General features: G+C 49.8%; 2 protein-coding genes across 4 annotated transcripts in view; both read left to right on the top strand.

Moving 5' to 3' along the window:
• The first annotated feature begins 3,179 nt into the window (after positions 1–3,179).
• Positions 3,180–18,760, top strand: Htatip2 (HIV-1 Tat interactive protein 2). 2 transcript variants are annotated; one of them, XM_013354876.2, is made up of 6 exons: positions 3,180–3,276; positions 3,722–3,917; positions 6,299–6,406; positions 15,427–15,564; positions 17,390–17,451; positions 18,031–18,760. In XM_013354876.2, the coding sequence occupies exons 2-6, from the start codon at positions 3,723–3,725 to the stop codon at positions 18,254–18,256; spliced, it is 729 nt and encodes a 242-aa protein (XP_013210330.1). In that variant the 5' UTR covers positions 3,180–3,276; position 3,722; the 3' UTR covers positions 18,257–18,760. The 2 variants fall into 2 exon arrangements, with proteins under 2 accessions (XP_013210330.1, XP_005370404.1); XM_005370347.3 differs by lacking the exon at positions 3,180–3,276 and adding an exon at positions 3,305–3,444.
• Positions 18,761–21,201: 2,441 nt separating this feature from the next.
• Prmt3 (protein arginine methyltransferase 3) overlaps positions 21,202–21,830 on the top strand; it is a 72,884-nt gene continuing 72,255 nt past the window's right edge. Inside the window, exons 1-2 of one of the 2 annotated variants that reach the window (XM_005370346.3) lie at positions 21,202–21,313; positions 21,393–21,519. In XM_005370346.3, the coding sequence (XP_005370403.1) occupies positions 21,289–21,313; positions 21,393–21,519 (152 nt within the window). In that variant the 5' untranslated portion in view covers positions 21,202–21,288. Of the gene's footprint in view, positions 21,314–21,392; positions 21,520–21,830 lie in introns of those variants that run through there. The other variant, XM_026777614.1, reaches the window with a different exon arrangement.

Below are 21,830 nucleotides of genomic sequence, written 5' to 3'. Positions count from 1 at the left end.
CCCTGGCTTTTGTTGCATCTTTATATTGTTCCCCAGAGAGAGAGAGAGAGAGAGAGAGAGAGAGGAGAGGGAGGGAAGGAGGAGGGAAAAGGGAGAGGGAGAAAGAAAGAGAGAGAGGAATGAGGCTCTGAAGTAGCCCAGGATAACCTTGAACTTCTGCTCCTCCTGTCCCCACCTCGTAAGTGCTGGGACTTCAGGTGTGTGACACTGCGCTTAGTTTGTGTGTGAGCACCCACACAAGTATTGAATAGAGATTCTGCTGCCTGAGCTTCAGCCCCAGCTCCTGGGGGGGGGGGGCATGTGATGCTTTATGCACCAAGCATTTACAAGCTTGCCTCCTGCGCAGAGTGACTGGGCCTGGTACCCCATTCTCTATCACTCGTCACAGCGTGAGAATCCCTTGGCAAGACTGTTTAGAGATCTTAAATTTGGGAAATTCTGTCTGAGCTGTTGGTGGCTCTGGTATGGCAGAGGTTGCTTTCCTACACCTGCACGGTGCAGAAGAGGGGGCGTCAGGGCAGGTAGGCATCTTTGCTCTGTGAAGACCTCCAGGACTCTGTGCCCAGCTCTGTTCTCCTCCAGGTTAGCACTGGCTCACCAGCACCTCACTGAAGGCGAGAAGGAAGGAGAGGAGGAGGCCTGCTCTGTAAACCCAATCAGATGAGCACACATTCCCTTTGCTCCAGTCTCCTGGGTGAGGTCTGAGTCCCAAGGTCATCTTGAAAGTGGTCCTGCGAAACAGACTCCAAATGCTCGGCTGTGTGTGATACAATATAGAACTCAGGGCTAAAGGATGGAGAGGGGTCCTCTGACCTTTGAAGACTTGTGAGTCTGGACTGTGCACTAGCCCTGGGAGAGTGCTCAAAGCAAAGTGTCCAGGCCCTTGTTTAGAACAGAAGGGACTGGAAACATCCTGACCTGTTTACAAGCAGGCTGTGGGTGAGTCCAGCCTCCTGGAATAGCGGAATGCAACTCTGATATTCATTTCATCCTTCAATTCACCCCCAAAGGATGCCAAAGACAGTCAGATAAGATTTTACCAAAGTCCCACTGGCTGAGACCAATACATTTGCTGGTAGGTGTTGGGGGGTGTTTACAGAATATGAGTGAAGAGTGCCTGGCAAGAGTGTGGGTGACTCCCAAATGGCTGCATCGCCACAGAGATGCACCCCAACATGGGGGATGACCTCCTGAAGTTACATCATGGGGACTTTCTTGAGACTAACCTTTTACTCTGAATGTAGTCTGGGTTCTCTTAAGATCCCTTGCACCTGGGATCAGCAAGGGGAGGAGGGTTTTATGGCTTTTTAAAACATCTGTCAGGGAATCTTAATAGCCCCACTAATGTTATCTTTACCACAGATCTCCCTACCACTGCATTGCTGTGTTCTAGTTGCCATGGTTACGGGCAAAATCCAAGGTGACACCACGTTATGCCCTGAGGGGGAGAAGGTACCATAGAACAGCTACTTAAAAAGAAACATTCCGGGGCTGACTGACCCACATGTCACAGGGCACGGCTCTAGGACCCCAGAAATGAATATGGGTCTAAGGTACAGTTTTGAGTGTATGTACTTTAAAACCATTTTTCTTACATTTATTTATTTATTGGGGTGGGTGAGTGTTTAGTTAAGAAGTCCTGGGTTCTCTCCTTCGACCACGTGGGATCCGGTGCTTGAACCTAGTTGTCAAGTTTCGGGCAAGTACTTTTGCCTGAAGATCCCTCTGGACAGCCCCTAAGTGCTTTTCTTTTCGCTGCTGGGTTGCTGGATGTAGTCTGACTGTCCCGGAGCTCAATATGTAGACCAGGCTGGCCTCAAACTCACAGAGATCTTTCTGCCTCTGCCTCCTGAGTGCTGGGACTAAAGGCCTCCTGGCTGTATGTTGTTGTTGTTTTTAATTTTGTTTTGTTTATGTGTTTTTTGCATGAAGGAAGGGACCCATGAGGTGCATAAGAACCATGGAATTTTTTACACAGCCCTATAAAGAGCTTTGGATATGAAACATGTAAACTAAATAAAACAAAGTCAAACTCCCAAACCCCAAGACACAAAAGTAGGGGCCCTGAGATTCTCCAACAAGCAAAACTGATCAGATTGGAAAGCTCTGGGCTTCCAGTGGAGAGGAGGGGGGTCACCAAAGCAGAAGAATGAAGGCACGTCCTGGGGTTCTAGATCTTGTGTTGGGCTTTGTACCTCGCCATGGTATAAGAAGGTCTCGAATCATGACCTGAACCTTAGCTTATGGACTTTACGTCACAGTTTTGAAAAAGAAAGGAGAGAATGATCTTGATACAGTTAATAATTATCTCCGCAAGGGACTGGAATACACGAATCCCCAAGACCATGTGACCTGAAAAGATCTGAGGGTGTCGTTTTGTATGACAGTCTCCAGGAAGGCAACGGCAGAGCCTCTGGCAGCCTGGCAGCCTGGCAGCCTGGCACTGAGACAGCTCAGTGAGGATGCTATCCCTGTTGCTACGGCTTTAAGCTGTAAACAGCGGAGTCCTGACTGGAGTGGATAGAGGACGGAATTTACTACAGAATAACCGGAAGTCCTCAGAACAAGCTCCGCCCACAGTTAAGGCAGGGGCTCACAGGATGCTGTCGGTCGTCCTACACAGTCCTTACCCTTGCCTAGCTGGTTCCACCCCTGGCTTTTGTTGCATCTTTATATTGTTCCCCCGAACTGGAAAAACCTGTGTGGAAGCAGTTGATTGGCTAAGCCTAGGCCAGGTCTCACATCTAATAAGCAGATTGGGACTGGGCACATTTCATTTGACCTCTAGATTGAGGGAGATGTGACCCTTAGTTTTACATGGTTGTGCCACCACATCCTATCGACCCAGTGCTGGGCATGGAACCCAGGGCTCCACGCGTGCTAGGCAAGCACTCTACTAACTGAGCTACATGTTTCAATCCCCAGTGTGAGGAGGGGAGCGTTTTTCAACATGGGCTGAGAGGATGCCTTCCAATACAACATTGAAATTACACTTTGGGGAACCACGGGATGCCTTTTAGCTGAAACCTGTAGGCTGTGGCCTCAGGTGGTTAGGGAGAGCATGCAGGGAGGGTTATGGAGGAAAAGATCTGGCATGGGGTGAATGGAGCGCCCCTCCGCGTCCTGCAGCAGCTCAGCCCCAGGGAGCAGCTCTTGGGCTGGGTGCAGCCCACACACCAGCGTGCAGCTCCAGTGCAGGGGGCGGGTCCCGCGCTCATCTCCGGCGCTCAGTGGGGCGGGGCCGCGAGCTCTGTCACCCGGAAGACGTCGCGGCGGGTAGGCTCTGGCTGGCCCTCTTGGGGGATACCCGCCAGGAGGGGGAGACTGCGGGGGCGCCTGTAGAGCGATGCCTGGCTCCTGGGCGCTGGGAGCGGTGGCAGCCGCGCTGGTGGCCTCGATGCTCCTGCTGCAGCCTGGGGACGAGGGGTCCGGGGCTGGCCCCAGGTAACCCCGGGTAGGGGATGGAGCCTGCAGCCCTGTCCAGTCGGGCCGGGTTACCGTGGTGTAAGAGGCCCGGTGGGGTAGAAAGACACCTGGGCGCATCCAGCTGGGCACATTTGAGGTGGCCTTCGTCCGGAGCCCAGCCGTGACTCAGCACTTCCCCTGGGCTGGGACAGTGTAGATAGAATCTCTTCTGCCCAACAGATCAACAACCCTTGTTCCCCAGTGTAGATTGTCGCTTAGCACTCTGACACAGTCCCTGTGGGTGTTGTTTCCCCAGCATGGCGGACAAGGAGGCCCTGCCTAAGCTTCGGGAAGACTTCAAGATGCAGAATAAATCCGTCTTTATTTTGGGCGCCAGTGGGGAAACCGGCAAAGTACTTTTAAAAGAAATCCTGGGACAGAACCTGTTTTCCAAAGTCACGCTCATTGGCCGGAGGAAGCTCACATTCGAGGAGGAAGCTTATAAAAATGTGGTGGGTATTTGAGCTGGGGCTAAAAAAAAAATGTAGCCGCAGTCATTTTGCTGAGGGGAAGGTGTCAGTACCCAAAGGCTGAACTTTTGCCAGGTGGTGGTGAAGATGGAAAAAAAAATTATCAAAATTGGGTTCGATTGATCTAGAAGAGCCCTTCCAGCAAACCCTGGCTTGTAGGCCTGCCTTTTATCCTAGATCATCTTGCAGCTCTCAGGTGTCTGGAACCTAGGCCGGAATGGGGAACGGCAGTCAGAGAAAGCCTGTGTGTAGTTAGTCCCTAGAGCACAGTGCTTGCTCATGTTGCCTACCTGTGCACTCCACAGAGTGGGGACATGTGACAAGGACAGGTGGAGCTTTCCCCCGCCTGTCCCCACTTCACTTCCCAGGCCTGTGTCTGTAAATGCAATACTGCCTTCCTTGTAAGTGACACTGTCCGGGTTAAAGCACATGGTAGTGCCAGACTTCCATCTGGTCATCGTGCCTAAGCATCCAAAGTCAGAGCTTCCACCTCTATTTTGTTCTCCAGTAAACAGAATTACCTATCAACTGCAACAGATTAAACAGTGAAGCGCTCTGCCGGGACCACATCCTGCCAGGACCACATCCTGCTGGGACCACAGTCCTCCTGGGACCACAGTTCAGTCCTGTGGGTCCCAGCCTGTGGGCTGGTGGGCACATTTGCAAATTTGTGTTCTTGATTCCTGTGATTTCCTGGTTGTTCATCTTACAAATGTCTCATGCATCAGAACTTGCTGGTTTAAATAGACCTCTCTGGCCTCAGGTGGGTGCTGGGTGGGCTCCATAGTCTAGTTTCCTGAGCCCTGGGGAGATTCTGACAGTGGAGCCTAAGATAGCAGTTTTCTCTGAAAGTAGAGTCTTGGTGGCAAGTCTCTTTACCAGACTTTATTTTAGTTTTTGTTTTGCTTGTTTTGTTGTTGTTGTTTTTGTTTTTTTTTCTCTCGTGTAGTATATACTGTGCCAGGAAAATCCCTCTGAAGGAACTGAAGGTAGTGACAACCCCCAATATTTCATTTGAGCTCCTGGATTGCTGCGAGCTTAATGGCAGGATACAGTATGATTAGGTTTGAGATAGTGTTTCTCTAGCTAGTGTAGGCTGGCCTTGAACTCAGTTCCTCCACCTCTGTTTCTGCCAGTGCTGAGGTTACAGGCACTCTTAGTTTGCCTTGCATATACCAGTTTCAGCGTAGATTGGAAAGACCACAGAGGAAAACAAGATGGGGTTAGGGATGCAGCTCAGGTGGTAGACAGCTTGCTTTAGCACACACAAGACCCCTGGTTCAGTCTCTAGCCCTGCGTAGCTTGGATATGGTGGAACAAACCTGTCTTTTTAGCATTTTGGAGGTGGCGGCAAGAGGATCAGAAGTTCAAGGGCAGCCTCAGCTACATAGGAAGTTTGAGGCCAGCCTGGCCTGGAGAGAGATGGAGGGAGAGACACAGAGAAAGACAGAGATACTGAGGAGGGGCTATACAAACTGCAGAGGCTGAATCACAGGGATCGGAACAAGTCCCAGGAAGGTGCCTTGGTCTTGAATTCTTTCTGGTTGATTCTAATGAAGGTAGTTCTTGAATTGAACTGGAGGAACGGTTATCACCCCAGACATTACAGCTGGACAAACGGAGGCACCCATCTGGTCAACAGTCTGCCTCAGGTTTGGAGAGATGGCTCTGAAGTTAAGAACACTGGACAGTCTTCCAGAGGACCTGGGTTAGATTTTCACCACATACATAGTGGTCCACAACCATCTATGGGGTTGTGCACCCAAGGGGCCCCCTTCAGGACCTCTTGACTCTATACCCACGTGGTGCAGAGACATGGATGCAACAGGCAAGTACCGATACACATAAAATACATTTTAAGAGATTTAATTTAAAAAAATAAAAAACTTGACCACAGTTGGATGTCTGTGAGTACTAGGCCCAAGATTTGAACCTAGATCCTTGAGATTCCACTTGCTAATCTGTCCACATCCTACCCGAACGGTTTCCTTCCTGGTGAAGTAGAGATTGGCTTTTTGTTTTCCCAAAGGAAAGATACACATGACCTTGCTGTTTGAAATCTGACTTACCCTACTGCAGTTGCATGTTCTGTGAACACACATGTGCACTACTGATTAGATTTTTTTTTTTTCATTGCTGGGCATACAACCCAGGGCCCCACATGTACCCTGCAAACACTTGGCCACTGAGTTCTACACCCAGCTCCAGGTCGGTTTTTTGGTGGGAAAGAGGAATTTGGCAAACTTTATGTTAAGAGTTTAGATACTTCGATAATTGTTTGTTACTTATTCTTTACATCTTGAAGAGTGTTTGGTCTCTTTACGTGTGTGAAATTATATGCCGCTGTGCCCTTCCTTGTCTAGAATCAAGAAGTGGTGGACTTTGAGAAGCTGGATGACTACGCCGCTGCCTTTCAAGGTCATGATGTTGGCTTCTGTTGCCTGGGCACCACCAGGGGAAAAGCAGGAGTGGTGAGCAAGAAATAACCGTGTCTCTTCTCACTGGCCAGTATTGTCAAGAGCCTCTTCCTTTCTTTCAAAGCTTTATTTCTCTTAAGTGTTTTTGTGAGGGGGGTAAGGGGTAAAGGGAGTTATGACCACAAGAGGATACGGATGCCTGCAGAGTCCAGAAGAGGGCATCAGAGTTACAGGTGCTTGTGAGCTACCTGACTTGGTACTGGGAACTGACTTCGGGTTCTCTGTAGACACACTTTGGAATCCTAACTGCTGAGCCATCTTTGCAGCCTCAAAGGCTCCTTTCTCGCTTACTCTTTTTTTTTTTGGGTCGTACTGCAGTGCTTAAATGTAGAATGTGCTTAAGATTCCATCTGCTGCCCCATCTGTATTATGCACGGGACATTGCAGATAAGGTCATCTTCAGAATAACCTTGAGTTAGGGCCTGAATGCCTGCTCCGTCCCAGAAATTTACTTGATCGTGCCTATGGAGATGGTACAGTCATCACAACGTCCCCTGACTAAGGGAAGCAGCCCACAGTCTCTGGGCAGAAGTTGGCTCATGCCGTGGGCGGTAAACTTTATGTGTCTTTCCATAATCAATGTTTTCAGCCTTTTCTCTCACTCATTTGTTCCACCTGCTCTCAAGTCAGCCTTTAAACTTAGGAACTAGATCGTCAGAACCCAGAGGCACGATTCCGTCAGCCCCCGTGATGACTTAGCCCTCGGCGGTGATTCAGCCAGAGATGACTCAGCCCCCACTGACGCAAAACTGCTTCAGTGCACATTTTATGTTCTCTTTAATGATGTGCTAAATTGAATCAGCCCCTCTCTAGGAGCTACGTGTACTGCAGAGGTAAAAGTCGTGCTTTATAATACAGATCCTGGGCAAGCATTTCTACGTCTTATTCAGTTTACATCTTAGTATGGTTTATTCCTCTGGCAGGATTCGCTGGCTGGAGTCCACATCTCTACTAAATAAGTTGGGTATTGATTCTGCCATAAGGGTCGTTTTAGCCACCTTTTCAGGAGTAGGGCAGAGTGCCTGGCAGGAGCTGCTTGAGGCAGGACAGGTTCATTTTGGCTCACTGGGTGAGGGCTCAGTCCATCACGGGGGGGGGGGGGAGGCAGGGTGGCAGGAACCAGAGGCAGCTGGTCTTCTTTTGTCCTCAGTCAGGAAACAAACATGATGCCAGGGCCCACTTCACTTCCTTCGTTCTTTTCAGCTTAAGACCCCAGCCCATGGATGGTGCCACCCACATTTAGGGTCGTCTGCCCACCTCAGCTAACCAGATCTAGACACGCTCTACAGACATGCCTGGAGATCTGCTTCCAGGTCAGGTCGAGTTGACCATATTAACTTTTACAGTGGTTTACACTAGGTATAGTTCTCCCTGCAACTGGAGGGAGAGGCCGTTGTGAGCCCCCTGGTGTATGTGCTGGGAATTGCATTTAGGTGCTCTGACAATGCAGTAACCTGCTCTGAGCCACCTCACCAGCCACTTAAAGGCAGTTTTTATAAACCAGTGAATTGATGGGGCTCTGAACAGCGGTTTCTAGGAGCAGAGTCGTGGCTTGGTTGTGTCTCTAGGCTTTTTGGTGCTGCAGAAGGTAATTCTAGAAATGGTTTCAGTTGAGATGGACATTCCTGTCCTGTGTAGTTTTGTGCTTCCACCCTGGGAGCCAGGGCTGGGGAATGGATTACAGAGAAGCTCTGCTTTCCCAAGAATTGCGTTTCTTCCTCTAGAAAGGGTCCTGTACCTGCTCAGCTGGTGCAGTCCTAAGAAGCACGTCCTCCGAAAGCACTGCAGCTTTCAGCCGCAGGCTCAAGCCTGGCTTGCACGATGATTCAGCAAAGGGAACCCCTGCATTCAGCATAGATAAGGCAAAAATAGTGTTGGGGGAAATGCTGTAGTTCTAACCCGAGGAGTAGGTTCGCCTCTTAAGTCACTCAGTACCTTTTGTTTGTCTTTCCAATCGGCCTGAAAAGATAAAGGTAATAATTGATAACTCAAAAGGGCAAAGAACAGCCAGGTGAATAAGCTAGTCGCCAGTGGGCCGAGAGAATGGGCAGGAAGTAAGTTGATACTGCCTCTAGAAAGGGTGTGTGTGTGTGTGTGTGTGTGTGTGTGTGTTGTAGGACCCAGGGCACCTTGGTACACACCTGCCAAGACAGGCTCTATAGAGACCAACAGGAAACTGAGTCTCAGTTTACCCTAAGGCAATGCCTGGTTTCAAGAAAGACCACAAACTGAGACCACCCACGCACCACCTTGGAACAGATCATCCGAAGGAAATTCCAAACGTTCCAAATATTGTAGATAGAATCACTTGATGTTGCCCAGCACACACCCGATCCCCTTTTCACCAGGGCACCCCTAGACAAATGTCAGCCTGAACCTTACAAGTCCCTCATCCCAACTTCTGCTGTTATAAACCCCCACCCCAACTGTGCTAGGGCTCTCCAGTCGTGCCAATACTTGGACACAGGGAGAGTCCACGTTCGAACTTGAGTAGGAATAAAGGCTCTTTGCCTTTACATATGGGACTCAGTCTCTTAGTTGGTTTTTGGGGGACTCTGCAGATCTGAGCATAATGTGTGTGTGTGCATACACGTGTGCTTACATGTTAGGGTACATATATGGAGGTCAAAGGACAACTTTGGGGTGTCTCTACCATGCTTCAGGTTAGCTGGCCTTCGAGCTTCCGGGATTGCCTTAGTGATACACTGCATACCCCCTCAGGCTTTTGTCTGTAGGTTCTAGGTGTGGAGCTCAGCTCTTAAATCTTTCAAAACCTGCTGTGGTATGCACCTGTAATCTCAGCACTTGCTGTGAAAGGCTGCGCTGTAAGTGTGGCATCAGCCTGGAGTTTGTGAGACCCTGTCTCCAAAGCAAAGGACAGAGACCTTTAAAAAAAGACCACTTGGATTCAGCGTGATACACTGTTTGGTGGTTGCAGTACCTTAACTGGAGAGGTGACAACATACAGGTGGCTAGGAATCATGGTTCAGAGGGGCTTGTGACTTTCTGAGCTCATCCCCGCCGGGATTCTGGGTTAGTAGGCCTCTTTGGAGGAGGACTAGCCATGTGGCTAACCCGATGGACACTGCAATGCTGGTGGCAGGCCTTGTGTCTTTTAGTAGCTGTTTGTTACAGGAATACACTGTGATTTTACCTCAGCAGTCTGAGCTTTCAATGGAAAAACTTGGAGAAGCTCAGGCTCTTGTCTCAGTGCTCAGGTCTTCTGAGTAGCTGGCTAGTCGCCCTGTGACTCTTTGTGGAATAAAGACGGCCCAGTGGCATTGGGTGAACCCCAACATGCGTAGCCTACCAGCTGTGCGGATTAGAAGTCTAAGGTCAAGGTATTAGTGGGTTGCTTCCTTTATGGAAGGTTTCTCTCCCTGCCTTCTCTGGTTGCCTTTGCCCATGACATTTTCCCTAGTGCATGCGTCTGTGTCTCTATGGTCTTGTTTTATGAGGACATGAGTCATTGACATTGCATGAGGGGCCAGTTTGCTCAAGGACAGTCACATCATGAATTCCATCTGTAATGATTCCTTCTCCAAGAAAGATGACATGCTGAGGGTCAGGGGCTAGGACCTAATGCAATGATCTGTCCTGTCCCTTTAAGAGACAAGCCATGCCCACTCCCTCCCCTGAAGCTGATCTTCAGTTTCCAGCGTGAGTCCCTTCTCTTTTCTGTGTCCCCCCCCCCTGCAAAGAGGCAGCTTCTGCCTTACTCCATTTTCCCTACTTCTCCCCATCACCCTGCCCCTGCTCTCTCTCTCTCTCTCTCTCTCTCTCTCTCTCTCTCTCTCTCTCTCTCTCTCTCTCTCTCTCTCTCTCTCTCTTTCTCTCTGTTTCCCTCTGCTCTTTCCCCTTTTCCCCTTCCCTCCTATCCCCTTCCTTTCCATAACCCACTAAATAAATGTCCAACCTCACTCTGCATGGCGTGCCTATCCATCTGTCTCTCGTCCACTGCACATGGCTCCCTGCCCAGGACCAGCCACCTCCAGAGACCTGTGGCATGGACTCGTGGCATATCCATCTGTCTGTCTGTCTATCCTCATGGGACTGGCTGCCCCATCGAGGTCTCTCACCTACCACGTGATTCTCTGCCTGGGACCTGTGGCCCGCTGCAGCCATTCAGGGAACTGCACTGTTCCTGCCTGGGACTGGCTGCTCTCAGGACCCGCTGCCCACTGCCGCCACTCAGGGATCTGCAGTGTTTCTGCCGCTGCAGCCATTCGGGGATCTGCAGTATTTTTATTTAATCTATTACACCTAAGCTATCTTTTAACGATTACAGTTCAACCCTTGGATTTCGGGCTGCACTAGGCAGAAGCCTTAGCTTTCTCCAGCTATTTGGAAACCAATGTCTTTCAGCAGTGACTGCTTAGATGCTAAACTTCTTTCCCGTGCCCAGGCCACAGCTGTGCAGCTGGTACAATAGCCTGCACACTTGACCCTAATCCAGACCTGCTGCATGAGCATCTCTGAGGTCAGAAGCTTGGAGTCTGTTTTGCAGGTTCCTTGAGAGCCTGATATAGCTGATCCTGCTTTCCTGTTGCACTTGCTTTTGGGAGGCATGGGGTTGTATTCATCTTCACCTACTGGTTTTCCAAGCACTGTAGTTCTAATTCTCTTGCTTTAGCTGGCCACCCGGGCCAAGCAAAAGCTGAGATACGCTTGAAAACCAAATGTACCTTGAAGAGCAAAAGTCAAAGACAATGCTGGGCATAATACATTCCCCCTGTGTGAAGTAGGAGGAGGATTTGGGTAACGAGTTTGTGTGGTTTCACCCCTTTACGTATCTCCGTGTTAGCAGTGGTCTCTAGCAGCCCGTTTGTGGGTACTGTCAAATGTTTAGAGCTGTTAAGGTGATTAACACAGCCGTTGCGATGTTTATTAAGCATCCGTAGACTCTTGGCTGCCAACTCCAATAATACGCTCTGATAATCCAGCCTGGGAGTTGACTGGCACTTGCCTTCAATTTTTGTATGGCCCGTGGCCTACAGATATTTTTAAATGGCTGAAGATTTTACACCACATGAAAGCACAATAAGTTCAAATTTTAGTATCCATAAAAAAATTTTGGTTAGAACACAGCCAAGTTCATTGCATTTCGTCCGTGTATGGCCACTTTTGTCCAATAACGGTGGGTCTGTGTAGGGGTGGGCAGGCCTTCACAGCTGCTTTACAGCATCAGATGCCCAGCCCTGCTCTGAGCTCCACTGTTTTATTTAATGTTCAGGAGGAGGCTTGTGATATGGTGGAGTCCGTAACAGTCTAAGGACCCAGATCCCAGGTCCTGTGTGTGTAGCCTTGAGTCTGTCGGTGAGTGTCTGTTGAGCGCCCCTCTTTCTCTAGCACCCAGCTCCCTCCCACCTGCAGAATTCCTTGACTACATTCACAGCAGAGGAACACCTGAAGTGAGCGCAGCGACGGACTCAGGAATCCTCAGTCGCCATTTGGCTTGAGTGTCTTTGTTTTTATTCCGGCTCTCATTTCTGTACCCTGGGTGGAGAGCTGCCATCCAGAACACACATGGGGTTCCGGGTGATGTCATCCTCTTCCTGCCAGCACCTGTTGTCTACTCTGATTTAGGGGTGAAGGAGCAGGAACCCTCAACAGAATCACAGCTGAGACCATTGACACAGGGAGGGGCCTTCCTCCTCAGGAAGGGCCTGGAGACCATTGGTCGTCCCAGAGTGTCCTCTGGTCCTGCCACTGCCTAGCTATCCTGTTATGTTAGTTACCTTTCTGTTTCTGTGCCATGGCCGAGCCAACTATAGAAGGGTTTATCTGGGCTTATGGTGCCAGAGGATGGGCGTCCAGGATGGCAGGGCAGAAGCAGCAGGCGGCAGGCTTGGCGGCTGGAGGGGCAAGCTGAGGGCTCAGGTTTGAACCACAGCAGGAGCAGAGAGCCCACTGGGAGTTGTGTGATGCTTTGATACCTCAAAGCCTGTTTTCCAGTGCCATACTTCATCCAGCATGGTCTCTGAAGTAGCCCCAACAGTGCCACCAACTGGAGATCAAGTCCTCGGGGGACATTCCTCACTCAAACCTTCACTCTTACTGACGTGAGTTGTTCTTGGCCTGTTATCCCCACACTTGGGAGGTAGAGCGGGGAAGATCAGGGCTTCAACATCATTTTTGGCCCCATAAGTGAGTTTGAGGCCAGCCTGAGACGCTATCTCAAAGCAACAAGAAAATGACAGCAGAGATGAGTTGTTCCAGAGCCATAGTGTTGTAGTGTTGTTAGCTAGTTTTCAGACATGTGTAAAAAGACAGAAGATGCATTTTAATAAGACTCAGAAGACTCAGGGGAATCATCTGAGCTTGCGGCGGAGCCCCTGAGCGCATCTCTGCCAAGGTGTATGTGTTCTTTCGAGTAGATCTGGGAAGGAAACCTACCGTGGGAACTTACTTATTCCCTGATTCAAGAAAGCTTCTCCATCTTAGCATAGGGCACACTGGCGATGGGATCTGAAGACTCACTATCTTGAAGGATTTAGTACTCTTAGAGGCCTGGCTTTTCTCTGGCTGTATGGCTAGACAGTGAGGTACAGTTGTTCAGAAAAAACTGTCTCTGGGGTACGGAGTAGCTTCGAAAGTTTGTTTTTCTACTGTTTTTAATTTGAGCAGTAGAGAGCAGGAACAGGAGTAAGATTAAAGCTAGGTCCTTCTAAAGAGAAACAGACTCGTTCTTATGCCAACTGCCCCACCCCCCTAAACCTAGCACACATTGGTGTCTCTAGCCAGTCCCAGGGCCCTTGTTTCTGCATGTTTTTTGAGTCCTTGGAAGCCGTTGACCCTTTTCCTTTAGAGTCTAATTCAGCAGCAAAAAGGCCACGCCATCAGAGTGAAGGAGGTGAGGTTTAAAATTTAGTGTGCTTGGAAAAGTGCGTATTTATAATGCGCTTGAGGGCTCAGCGGATTTGTGAAGTCGGTTGGGATTAACAGCTATTGATTGCTAATAAAACAATATTTAGCTTTGTTAAGAGAACAGCCCTGGAGAAAGGTGTGGGCACCTTGTCACCAGGGCCCATTGAAAGGGGATGATGGGCTAAGGATGGGGGTCCACACGTTGGCGTGGGTGCTGGTCCTTCAAGAAGCTGTTGTCAATTGCTCGCCGGGCTGGTGAAAGGAAGGACGCCAGAGCCGGTGGCTGGGGTGGTATTGATGTGTCTCCGCTGGCTAATCAGATTGAGAGTCCCGTGACATTTATGCCACTTTAATTTCCATCGCACAATGGGGGGCGACAGCACTCTATTAAGGAGAGGTTGATCCAGAACTAAAGCCAAATAAATTAGGGTCTCAGTTTAATCAAATTACCCCTCTCCTGGCCCTGGATTAAGTGAGAGATAGCGTCGGTCTGGAAGCCTGTGATTGGCTGAGCCTCTCTTGTTTTTAAAGAAACTGCTGGGGAAAAAAAAAGCATCGGAACACAGACAGCTATAGTAGTCTAAGCATTGTGCTAACACAAGGCAAAATTTATGTTACTAGTCAACTATGCATTGTGAAGGATAAACCAGTTATTAAAATTGCTTTTATTTAGAGTAAGGGAAAGAAATAAATATGCAAAGTCCACCGAGGATTTTTCTCTGGAGTTTGGGTTTTTCCTGTCTCCTCTCAGCCTATCTAAAATCTCCATTTAGAGAAATCAAGGGAATCAACTTTCTCTCTCTCTCTCGTTCCCTCTCAAAAGTGTTGCAATTTGGTTTACTTTACATTTATTTATTTATTTTTTCATTTATTTATTGTATTTTGGAGACATGGTCTTGCTACATAACCCTGGTTAGTAGAACCTATTACAACTACCAAGCCGGCCTCAAACTTGCCACAACTCTCACCGCTGCTTCCCAAGTGCTATGACTGCAAGCATGCACGCCCGCCCGCCTCCCTCGGCTGTTTCCACACTAATGTTAAGAAGCAGAAACACGAATTTGAGTCGGCATATAGGTTGGGCTGGCAAGTGAGTTGTTTGGTCTGAGTGTCAAGGTATAAAACACCAGAGAAGATAGTGATAATTCCTGGGTAAAGAGCTGAGTTCCTGCGCTGGTGAGATGGCTTAGTGGTTTACTGCTTTTGCAGAGGATCCGGGTTCAGTTCACTTGGGGGTGAAACCATGTGTCCTTCAGTTAGGCCCCTTTATTATGTAGTCCTGTTTGTTTGTTTGCTTTATCTGAACTGAGTTTATCTATTTATTTAGATATTTTTGGTGCTCTGACCCTGTGATGTAGATTAAGAATGAAGATTCAGCACTGTCCTCGCTGGGCTAAATCTTGGGTGGTTTGAGGAGGGAGTCAGCTCATAGCAGTCTTCTCCAGACATTTAAAAATTGTGAAATTGTGTGCATGACTGTGTGTGTGTGTCCCCCCGTGTGTGTTTGTGTGTGTCCATGTGTGTGTGGTAGTGAGTAAGCCAAACACATTTATGGAGGCCAGAGGACAATTCTGTGGAGTCGGTGCTTTTCTTCCACCATACATGGGTTTGGGAATTAAACTCATATTCAGAGTGGCAAGTGCCTTTCCCCACTGAGCCATCTTGGTGAGCCCCTAACCAACATTTTTCGATTATACGCTTACCAGTTTTTCAAAGAATTGAAAGGCATGCATTGCCATATAATATCCAAATTATTTTGCAAGGGCTCCATGTAAACTGGACGTCATGCTTTCCGTTCTCACAGTGCCTGGGAGTTCCTATGTGGTACCCTGAGAGCCCAGCCTGGTAGAGCTGACACAGAGAAAGACAAAAAGATTGGTAGATTTGTTTGCCGTCTGGGCTTCATTGCCATCCCTGTGGTGTGGTGGTGGGGTTCTTGTCTCGGCTGCCGAAGCTGCTCTTTCCATCTGGACGCTCACCCTTGGAGCCTTTCCCCAGGGTCTGAGTCTGGCTTTCGAGCATGGCTTAGATATGTTCTGTTTAGATCCCATCTCCCCCAGGCCTCCCAGCCTGCCACCCAACCCTGGGAATCATCTTTAACACGAGCGTGCAACATTAGGAAATAACTCAGGTCCTTTCCCCTCCAGGAAGGATTCGTCCGTGTTGACCGAGATTACGTGCTGAAGTCTGCAGAGCTGGCAAGAGCAGGCGGGTGCAAACATTTCAATCTGCTGTCCTCCAAGGGGGCGGATAAGTCCAGCAGTTTCTTATACCTACGAGTAAAGGTTTGTGTGTGCTCCCCCTTCCGTATACATAGAATAATCGACAATACTAAGTAGCCAGTATAATCTTTTAAAAAAACAAAAAACCTCATTGTATTGTGTATTTTCCAAAGCTTCAGGGACTGTTTTGGGGAGAAACGTACTTAGAAAGTAGGTATGATCCAAAAGCTATCTTCCCCATGAATTACTCAGTAAAGTCGGTGGAGAAAGGAGAGGCAGCCCTGGTCTTGGATGGCATGGCCTCTCAGCCTCAGAGATGGACACTCCCTCCATTTCTCTCTGGCCAAGATGCCAGAATTTTATGCCTCTTGCCAGTACAATACGTGGTTGCCGCTGGTTTTAACCAGAAGTTTCTATTTCCTCACAGTGAAGTAGAGGCGCTGCCGCAGGAGGATGGACCTGGTTCTGTGCTGTGTGTCTCTGGACACGGGTTCTCCTCGGCATGAAATTCTTTTTCAGACACACACTTGCCTTTTGCCTAATATGCCAGGAGAAAGGGCTTTCGTCTGGCTAGGCCCCATCTGTCTGTAGTCGTCACCTGGACTTGGAGAAACGCCTGTCGTTTATAGAGTCAGTTCCTCACTGGAGTCTTAGACATCACCAGGGGATCCCCGTTGCCTTAACTCCTTTTGTCAAGCACAATGCCCTGAAGTCTTGGCTCCATCTTTTTTTAATTGGTTCCTAGGCCTACCCCCTTCATCACCTGGGTCTCTTTACTGAGTGGACCTTGAAAAACATGTCACATGATAGCTTCTCTGGCCTCTGATTACTCACCTGGTGCGAAAATTCATGACTTCATAATTTAAAGCATCTCTGTTTGTCATTTCATTGTTTTCTTGAGATCTGGGTGGGGGTTGCTAACGCTTAGAAGTGATTGGCACAGAGGGTCATCTAGGATCCACTGGGTGGAGGCTCGCCTCCTGATCACCGTATTTTTCTCATCTATTACAACTGCTTGTATACTGAAAAGGTGACCGTGGGGCCAGTGAGGAGGGACTGAAGGGGTTTGGACTGATGCTTCATTTACCCTCTCCTGGTCTGTTTAGACATTAATGAAGGGAGTGCCCCCGGAGCATGGCCAACCTACCAGGGGTTACACCCTTAATGAAAACTCACCTCCTCTGCCCTAGAAGCCATCAGCTGTCCATTGCTCCTCAGTTAGGGGTGCAAGTTTGTCAACCCCACCCACCTCCATGCTAGAATGCTGGCTAGCTTGATAGCGTGCAGGCAGCCACAGCTGCTGAGTTCATGAGCATGGTGGGCCTGTGGGGTCCAGAAGACACAGTTTTGTTCAGGTCTACTCTAACCTCTGGCTCTTATGATCTTTCAGTTCCTCCTCCTCTGCAGTGGTCACTGAGCCGCAGGGTCTGGGGGTGACGCTGCATTTTGACCATTAGCAGATGACTCTCAGTGTGCCAGGGTTAAATGGCCTCTTCCTTCTGTCCAGACTCTAGACTCAGGCTGGCCACTGGGATTAACGTGAGTCTTGGGAGCTGCAGAAGCAACTTATCTTCAGGCCTGAGTGACCCCCTCTCAGGCTTTATCTGAGTGCTTTGGTCTTGGCCAAACACTGATTTTTTTTAATTAATTAATTTATTTATTTATTATGTATACAATATTCTTTCTGTGTGTATGCCTGCAGGACAGAAGAGGGCACCAGACCTCATTACAGATGGTTGTGAGCCACCATGTGGTTGCTGGGAATTGAACTCAGGACCTTTGGAAGAACAGGCAATGCTCCTAACTGCTGAGCCATCTCTCCAGCCCCCAAACACTGATTTTTTTTTTAAATTTTTATTTAATTTTATTTTATTTTAAATGTTAACAGGGAGAAGTGGAAGCCAAGGTCGAAGAATTAAAGTTTGATCGCTTCTCAGTGTTCCGGCCGGGGTGAGTAGAGAGGCTGACAGCTAAGCCATTTGTGAACGAGGCTGGCTCGGCATGAGCTGCTTCTCCAAAGGACCCACTTTCAGCTCGGGGGGGACGGAAGGGGGAAGAGTAGCTTGGGGCTGCCTCAGAATCATGGGAACTTTCTGGAAGAAGATGCTGCCTGCATTTTTTTTTCCTTAACATTTTAAGTTTTATTCACTTCATGCCCTTTTGCCTTTGTACCCCACTCCCCCTTTATTTAACACATCAAACTCTGCAGCCACCACATGAGGCAACTGATTTTCTTGAGGCCTGGAGGCTGGTGCCTGCCGAGGTGCCCCTCCTCCTCGTGGGCGGTGCCAGCTTCTCAATGTGGCCTCACATAGCCTCTCTCATGCATGTTCTTCTCGCCAGAACGGCAGGACAGTGCCCTCAACACCTCTGAGCTCTAATTACCTCCATAAAGGCCACCTCCACATACAGTTGCCTTTGGGGTTAGGGCTTCTACCGACAGGTTTGGGGGAACAGAACTCAATGTGAAGTATCCATAAAGTCTGAGCGCATGTGCCATCTCTTCCCCTGCCTTTCTCTGTCTCCTAGAGTCCTGCTGTGTGACAGGCAAGAGTCTCGTCCAGGCGAATGGCTGGTTAGGAAATTCTTCGGCTCTCTGCCAGAGTCCTGGGCCAGTGGGCACTCTGTGCCTGTTGTGACCGTGGTTAGAGCGATGTTGAACAACCTGGTGAGTCCCAGCAGTGGACAAATGGAACTCCTGGAAAACAAGGCCATCCTCCACCTGGGGAAAGACAGCGATGGGCCCAAGCTGTGACCGTACGGGAGGACGGCTTGTTCTCAAACCTCAGTGCCTGTCACCGAATCAGTCATGTTGGGGTCTCTAAACCGTCTCTCTGTGGTCCTTTGTGGTGTCCCTGCAGCTCCGTTAGGAAACCCCAGTGCTCTGCTCCAGCTGTTGAGGTTGTACTGACTGTCCATGTGAGTCACCCAGGGAACTATGGAAGGATAGGCCTGTAACATAGCCCTTGTGGAGTTTGTGGGTTGAGGACAGGGATCTGTGGTTTTGACTTCTATGACCTCTGGTTGGGAGACCAGTTTTAAAGCTCTCCGAGAGAGACGCCTGAGCACTGAGTAGCGGGGCCCTAGCCTTCCAGGCAGGCGAGTTCCGGTGAAGCTTGCTGACAGTCTGTCTAGTCTCTGAGCCGCACGGTGCCACTCAGCTGCACAGAGCAGAGTGAACCCTGCGCCTTTGCAGCGCAGGAGATGTAAAACAAGCTTCTGTGATTCATTGAGGAATAAAAATAAATGGCCAAACTCTGAGTGCTGGTTCAGTTGCTGAAAACTGTGGAGGTCCAAGTGGGAAGGTGCAGCGATGACCCCCGGGGATGGCACCCCAGCCCCCTAACATGGCAGGGTCTGCAGAATCTTAGGTAGTATGTTCCTGGCACTCTAACTCTGCCCTGCAGTATTATAAAGTCATACTGTTGCCCTCGTACCTTTTTTTTTTCCATTTAAATTTCTATTCTCACCCTCACATTGCAAATGGAAAATCGAGGCACACATGGTTAAACACCATGCTCAAGGTCTAAAGCTGAAAAGCTAAGCTAGGATATGGCGGGGTTGAGATTAACTACACTCAGCCTGATCCCATATCTTGTATTTATTTTTTGTTTGTGTGTCTGCCACATGTGTGTGTTTCCTCAGAGGCCAGAAGATGGCAACAGATCCCCTGGACCTGGAGTTACCTTTCCCTCTAGGAACTGAACTCAGGTCCTCTGGAAGAGCAGCAAGTGCTCTTAACCACTCAGCCATCTATCCCGCCCCCTGAAGCTGGTTTCTCTAACCATTCTGTAAAAGTACCCCATGTCCATCTATTTCAAGAGGGTTCCAGGTAATTTAGCACATTATGGATGCATAAAACTTAAATCTTTGGGTTTCTCCATTGGTCCAGGATGCTGACAATCAACTGCAAACAGTGGTTAATCTAAAATTCTCCAGCACTAAGCTGAAAGACTCAGGGTGGTGGTGAGCTTTTCTATTGTTTAGTTTTGTGACAGGGTCTTGGGTAGCCCAAGCTGGTCTCAAAGTCAATGAATAGTCCAGGATGACCTTGAACTTCTGATACTTAAGCCTCCACCTCCCCCGTGTTGAGGTTACAGGTGTGCCCTGTCATGCCTGGTTTCTATAGTTGAAACTATAGAAGCTGGATGGAATCCAAGGCTTCATGCATACCAGGAAAACAGTCTACCATCTGCCCTATGTAAACATGTGTTTTTAGAGATGGCACCAGGGAGGAGTGCAGAGAAGCGGTGTCTTCTGGCCATGATAGGACCTCTGTGCCAAACCCAGCAGCTGTGGTTGTCTGTTCAAGACCAAGCCAGTCAGCATTCTGATGTGGAGGGGCGGGATTCATGAGCCCCCCCCACTCCCAACTGAGGAGCTATGGGAGAGGGAGATGCGAGTTCTCTTTAAGGACGTGGCCTCTGGTAGGTTGACCACACTCCAGCAGATGTCCCCACACCCAGAGTATATGGACCCTAGAAACCGGAACCCATGTTAATGATTTTTTTTTTTTTTAGATGATACAAAGGTGAGGGATAGGAAGAGGGGTGGGGGTGGATAGACCCGAGAGGCGTTAAGGGGTGGGGGAGGAATATGATCAAAATGCATTGTATGAAATTCTCAATAAAAACATTAAAAAAGCCAGGCGGTGGTGGCGCACGCCTTTAATCCCAGCACTCGGGAGGCAGAGGCAGGCGGATCTCTGTGAGTTCGAGACCAGCCTGGTCTACAAGAGTTAGTTCCAGGACAGGCTCCAAAACCACAGAGAAACCCTGTCTCGAAAAACCAAAAAAAAAAAAAAAAAAAAAACCAAACAAACAAACAAAAAAAATAAACGGTGGCCATGTGAGGAAAGTCTGGGTGGTGGAGTGGAAAAGGCAGAACCGCCCACTGGAGCGCTTCAGAGATCAGCAGGACACTGATTTGAGGGGCAGTTGAGCCGAGCTGCTCGGGCGGTTGAGCCGAGCTGGCTATGTCGTTCTCAAACATGCCCCGTGCGTAATCCAGCCTTAGACTACAGCTTGTAGGAATGACCTACCCAGAAGTACTGCTGCCCGCCTCTCTGAGGGAATTCCATGGTTAGATACTAGGAATATTAGAAAGGAAGCAGCCTGACAAGAGGGAATCGCCCCATTGCCAGGTAGACAGCATCGTTTCCTGGCACATACCAAACAGTCCACTTGTTTCCATGATGTGGGATCAAGTTAATGCCTAAATTTTTAACACACATGAACCCATGTAACCCTCACTATAGCCCTCAGGCTACTACAGTCATGATCGTGTTTGTTTTACCAGACAGGAAACTGAGGCCCAGAGAAGGCAGGGATCTTACGATCTTACAATTCTAGCTACTGAAATAGGGTTCAAAGAGTGTGTGTCCCCATGTTCTCACTTTCCCACTTTAACACCCCTAGTAGGGGGCGCGGGGCAGGGAGGAGTTGGTTCCATTTGATATCAACAGTGCACACCCAGCTTTTAGGGAAAAAGGGTTTTTTTTTTCCCTGAGCCTTTCTGGAGTTCCGAGACTAGCCTGCACTGACCACCTCCGCCGCCAGATGGCGCTGCGGCAGGTCACGCTCAACCTTGCCTTTGCGCACGCGTCCACTCTGCAGCGGACGGGAGTGGCGCCCGTCCTCTCGCCCCACCCCCGTAGCCCCACGTGACCCGGAAGCGCTCTCGGGCCGGCGCACGGCCGGCGTCTGTGTTGCTTGGTGGCTACCGCGCGTCTGCGCTCGCTCGTGGCTCCGGTGCCGCGCTGTGCGGCCGCGCGCCTGGTCGGCGGCCATGTGTTCGCTGGCGGCGGGAAACGGTGGGTCCCTCGCGCGGGCGGCGGGGCGAGGGAGGGCGGGCGCGGATCCCGGCGCTGGCGCTGACTGTGTGCCCCGCAGGCCAAGGCGCCGAGCTGGGGCCGGAGCCCCCGGAGCTTTCGGACAGCGGAGACGACGCCGGCTGGGAGGACGAGGATGCTGAGCCCGCGCACGGCCGGCAGCACACGCCCTGCCTGTTCTGTGACAGGTTCGTGCCCACGTGGCAAGCGCGCCACGGAACTAGCGAGCACGTGGCGGGCCGGAGGCCGTGGCCCACGTCTGGCTGCTGATTGACAGGGGCTACTCACGTGGTCCGGGGGGGGCGGAGCCGGGAGCCGCTCTGGGTTTGTCTCTGCAACCCAGTCAACGCCCCCAACACACGTACACACAGATCATACTTCGGGACCCAGTCAACGCCCCCAACACACATACACACAGATCATACTTCGGGACCCAGTCAACGCCCCCAACACACACACACTCCGGGACCCAGTCAACGCCCCCAACACACACACACAC

Source organism: Microtus ochrogaster, unplaced genomic scaffold (assembly GCF_000317375.1).
Source record: "Microtus ochrogaster isolate Prairie Vole_2 unplaced genomic scaffold, MicOch1.0 UNK76, whole genome shotgun sequence".
In the NCBI taxonomy this organism is placed as follows: domain Eukaryota; kingdom Metazoa; phylum Chordata; class Mammalia; order Rodentia; family Cricetidae; genus Microtus; species Microtus ochrogaster.
Note: the sequence above shows the minus strand (reverse complement) of the source record. Positions and strands in the feature narration are given on the sequence as shown.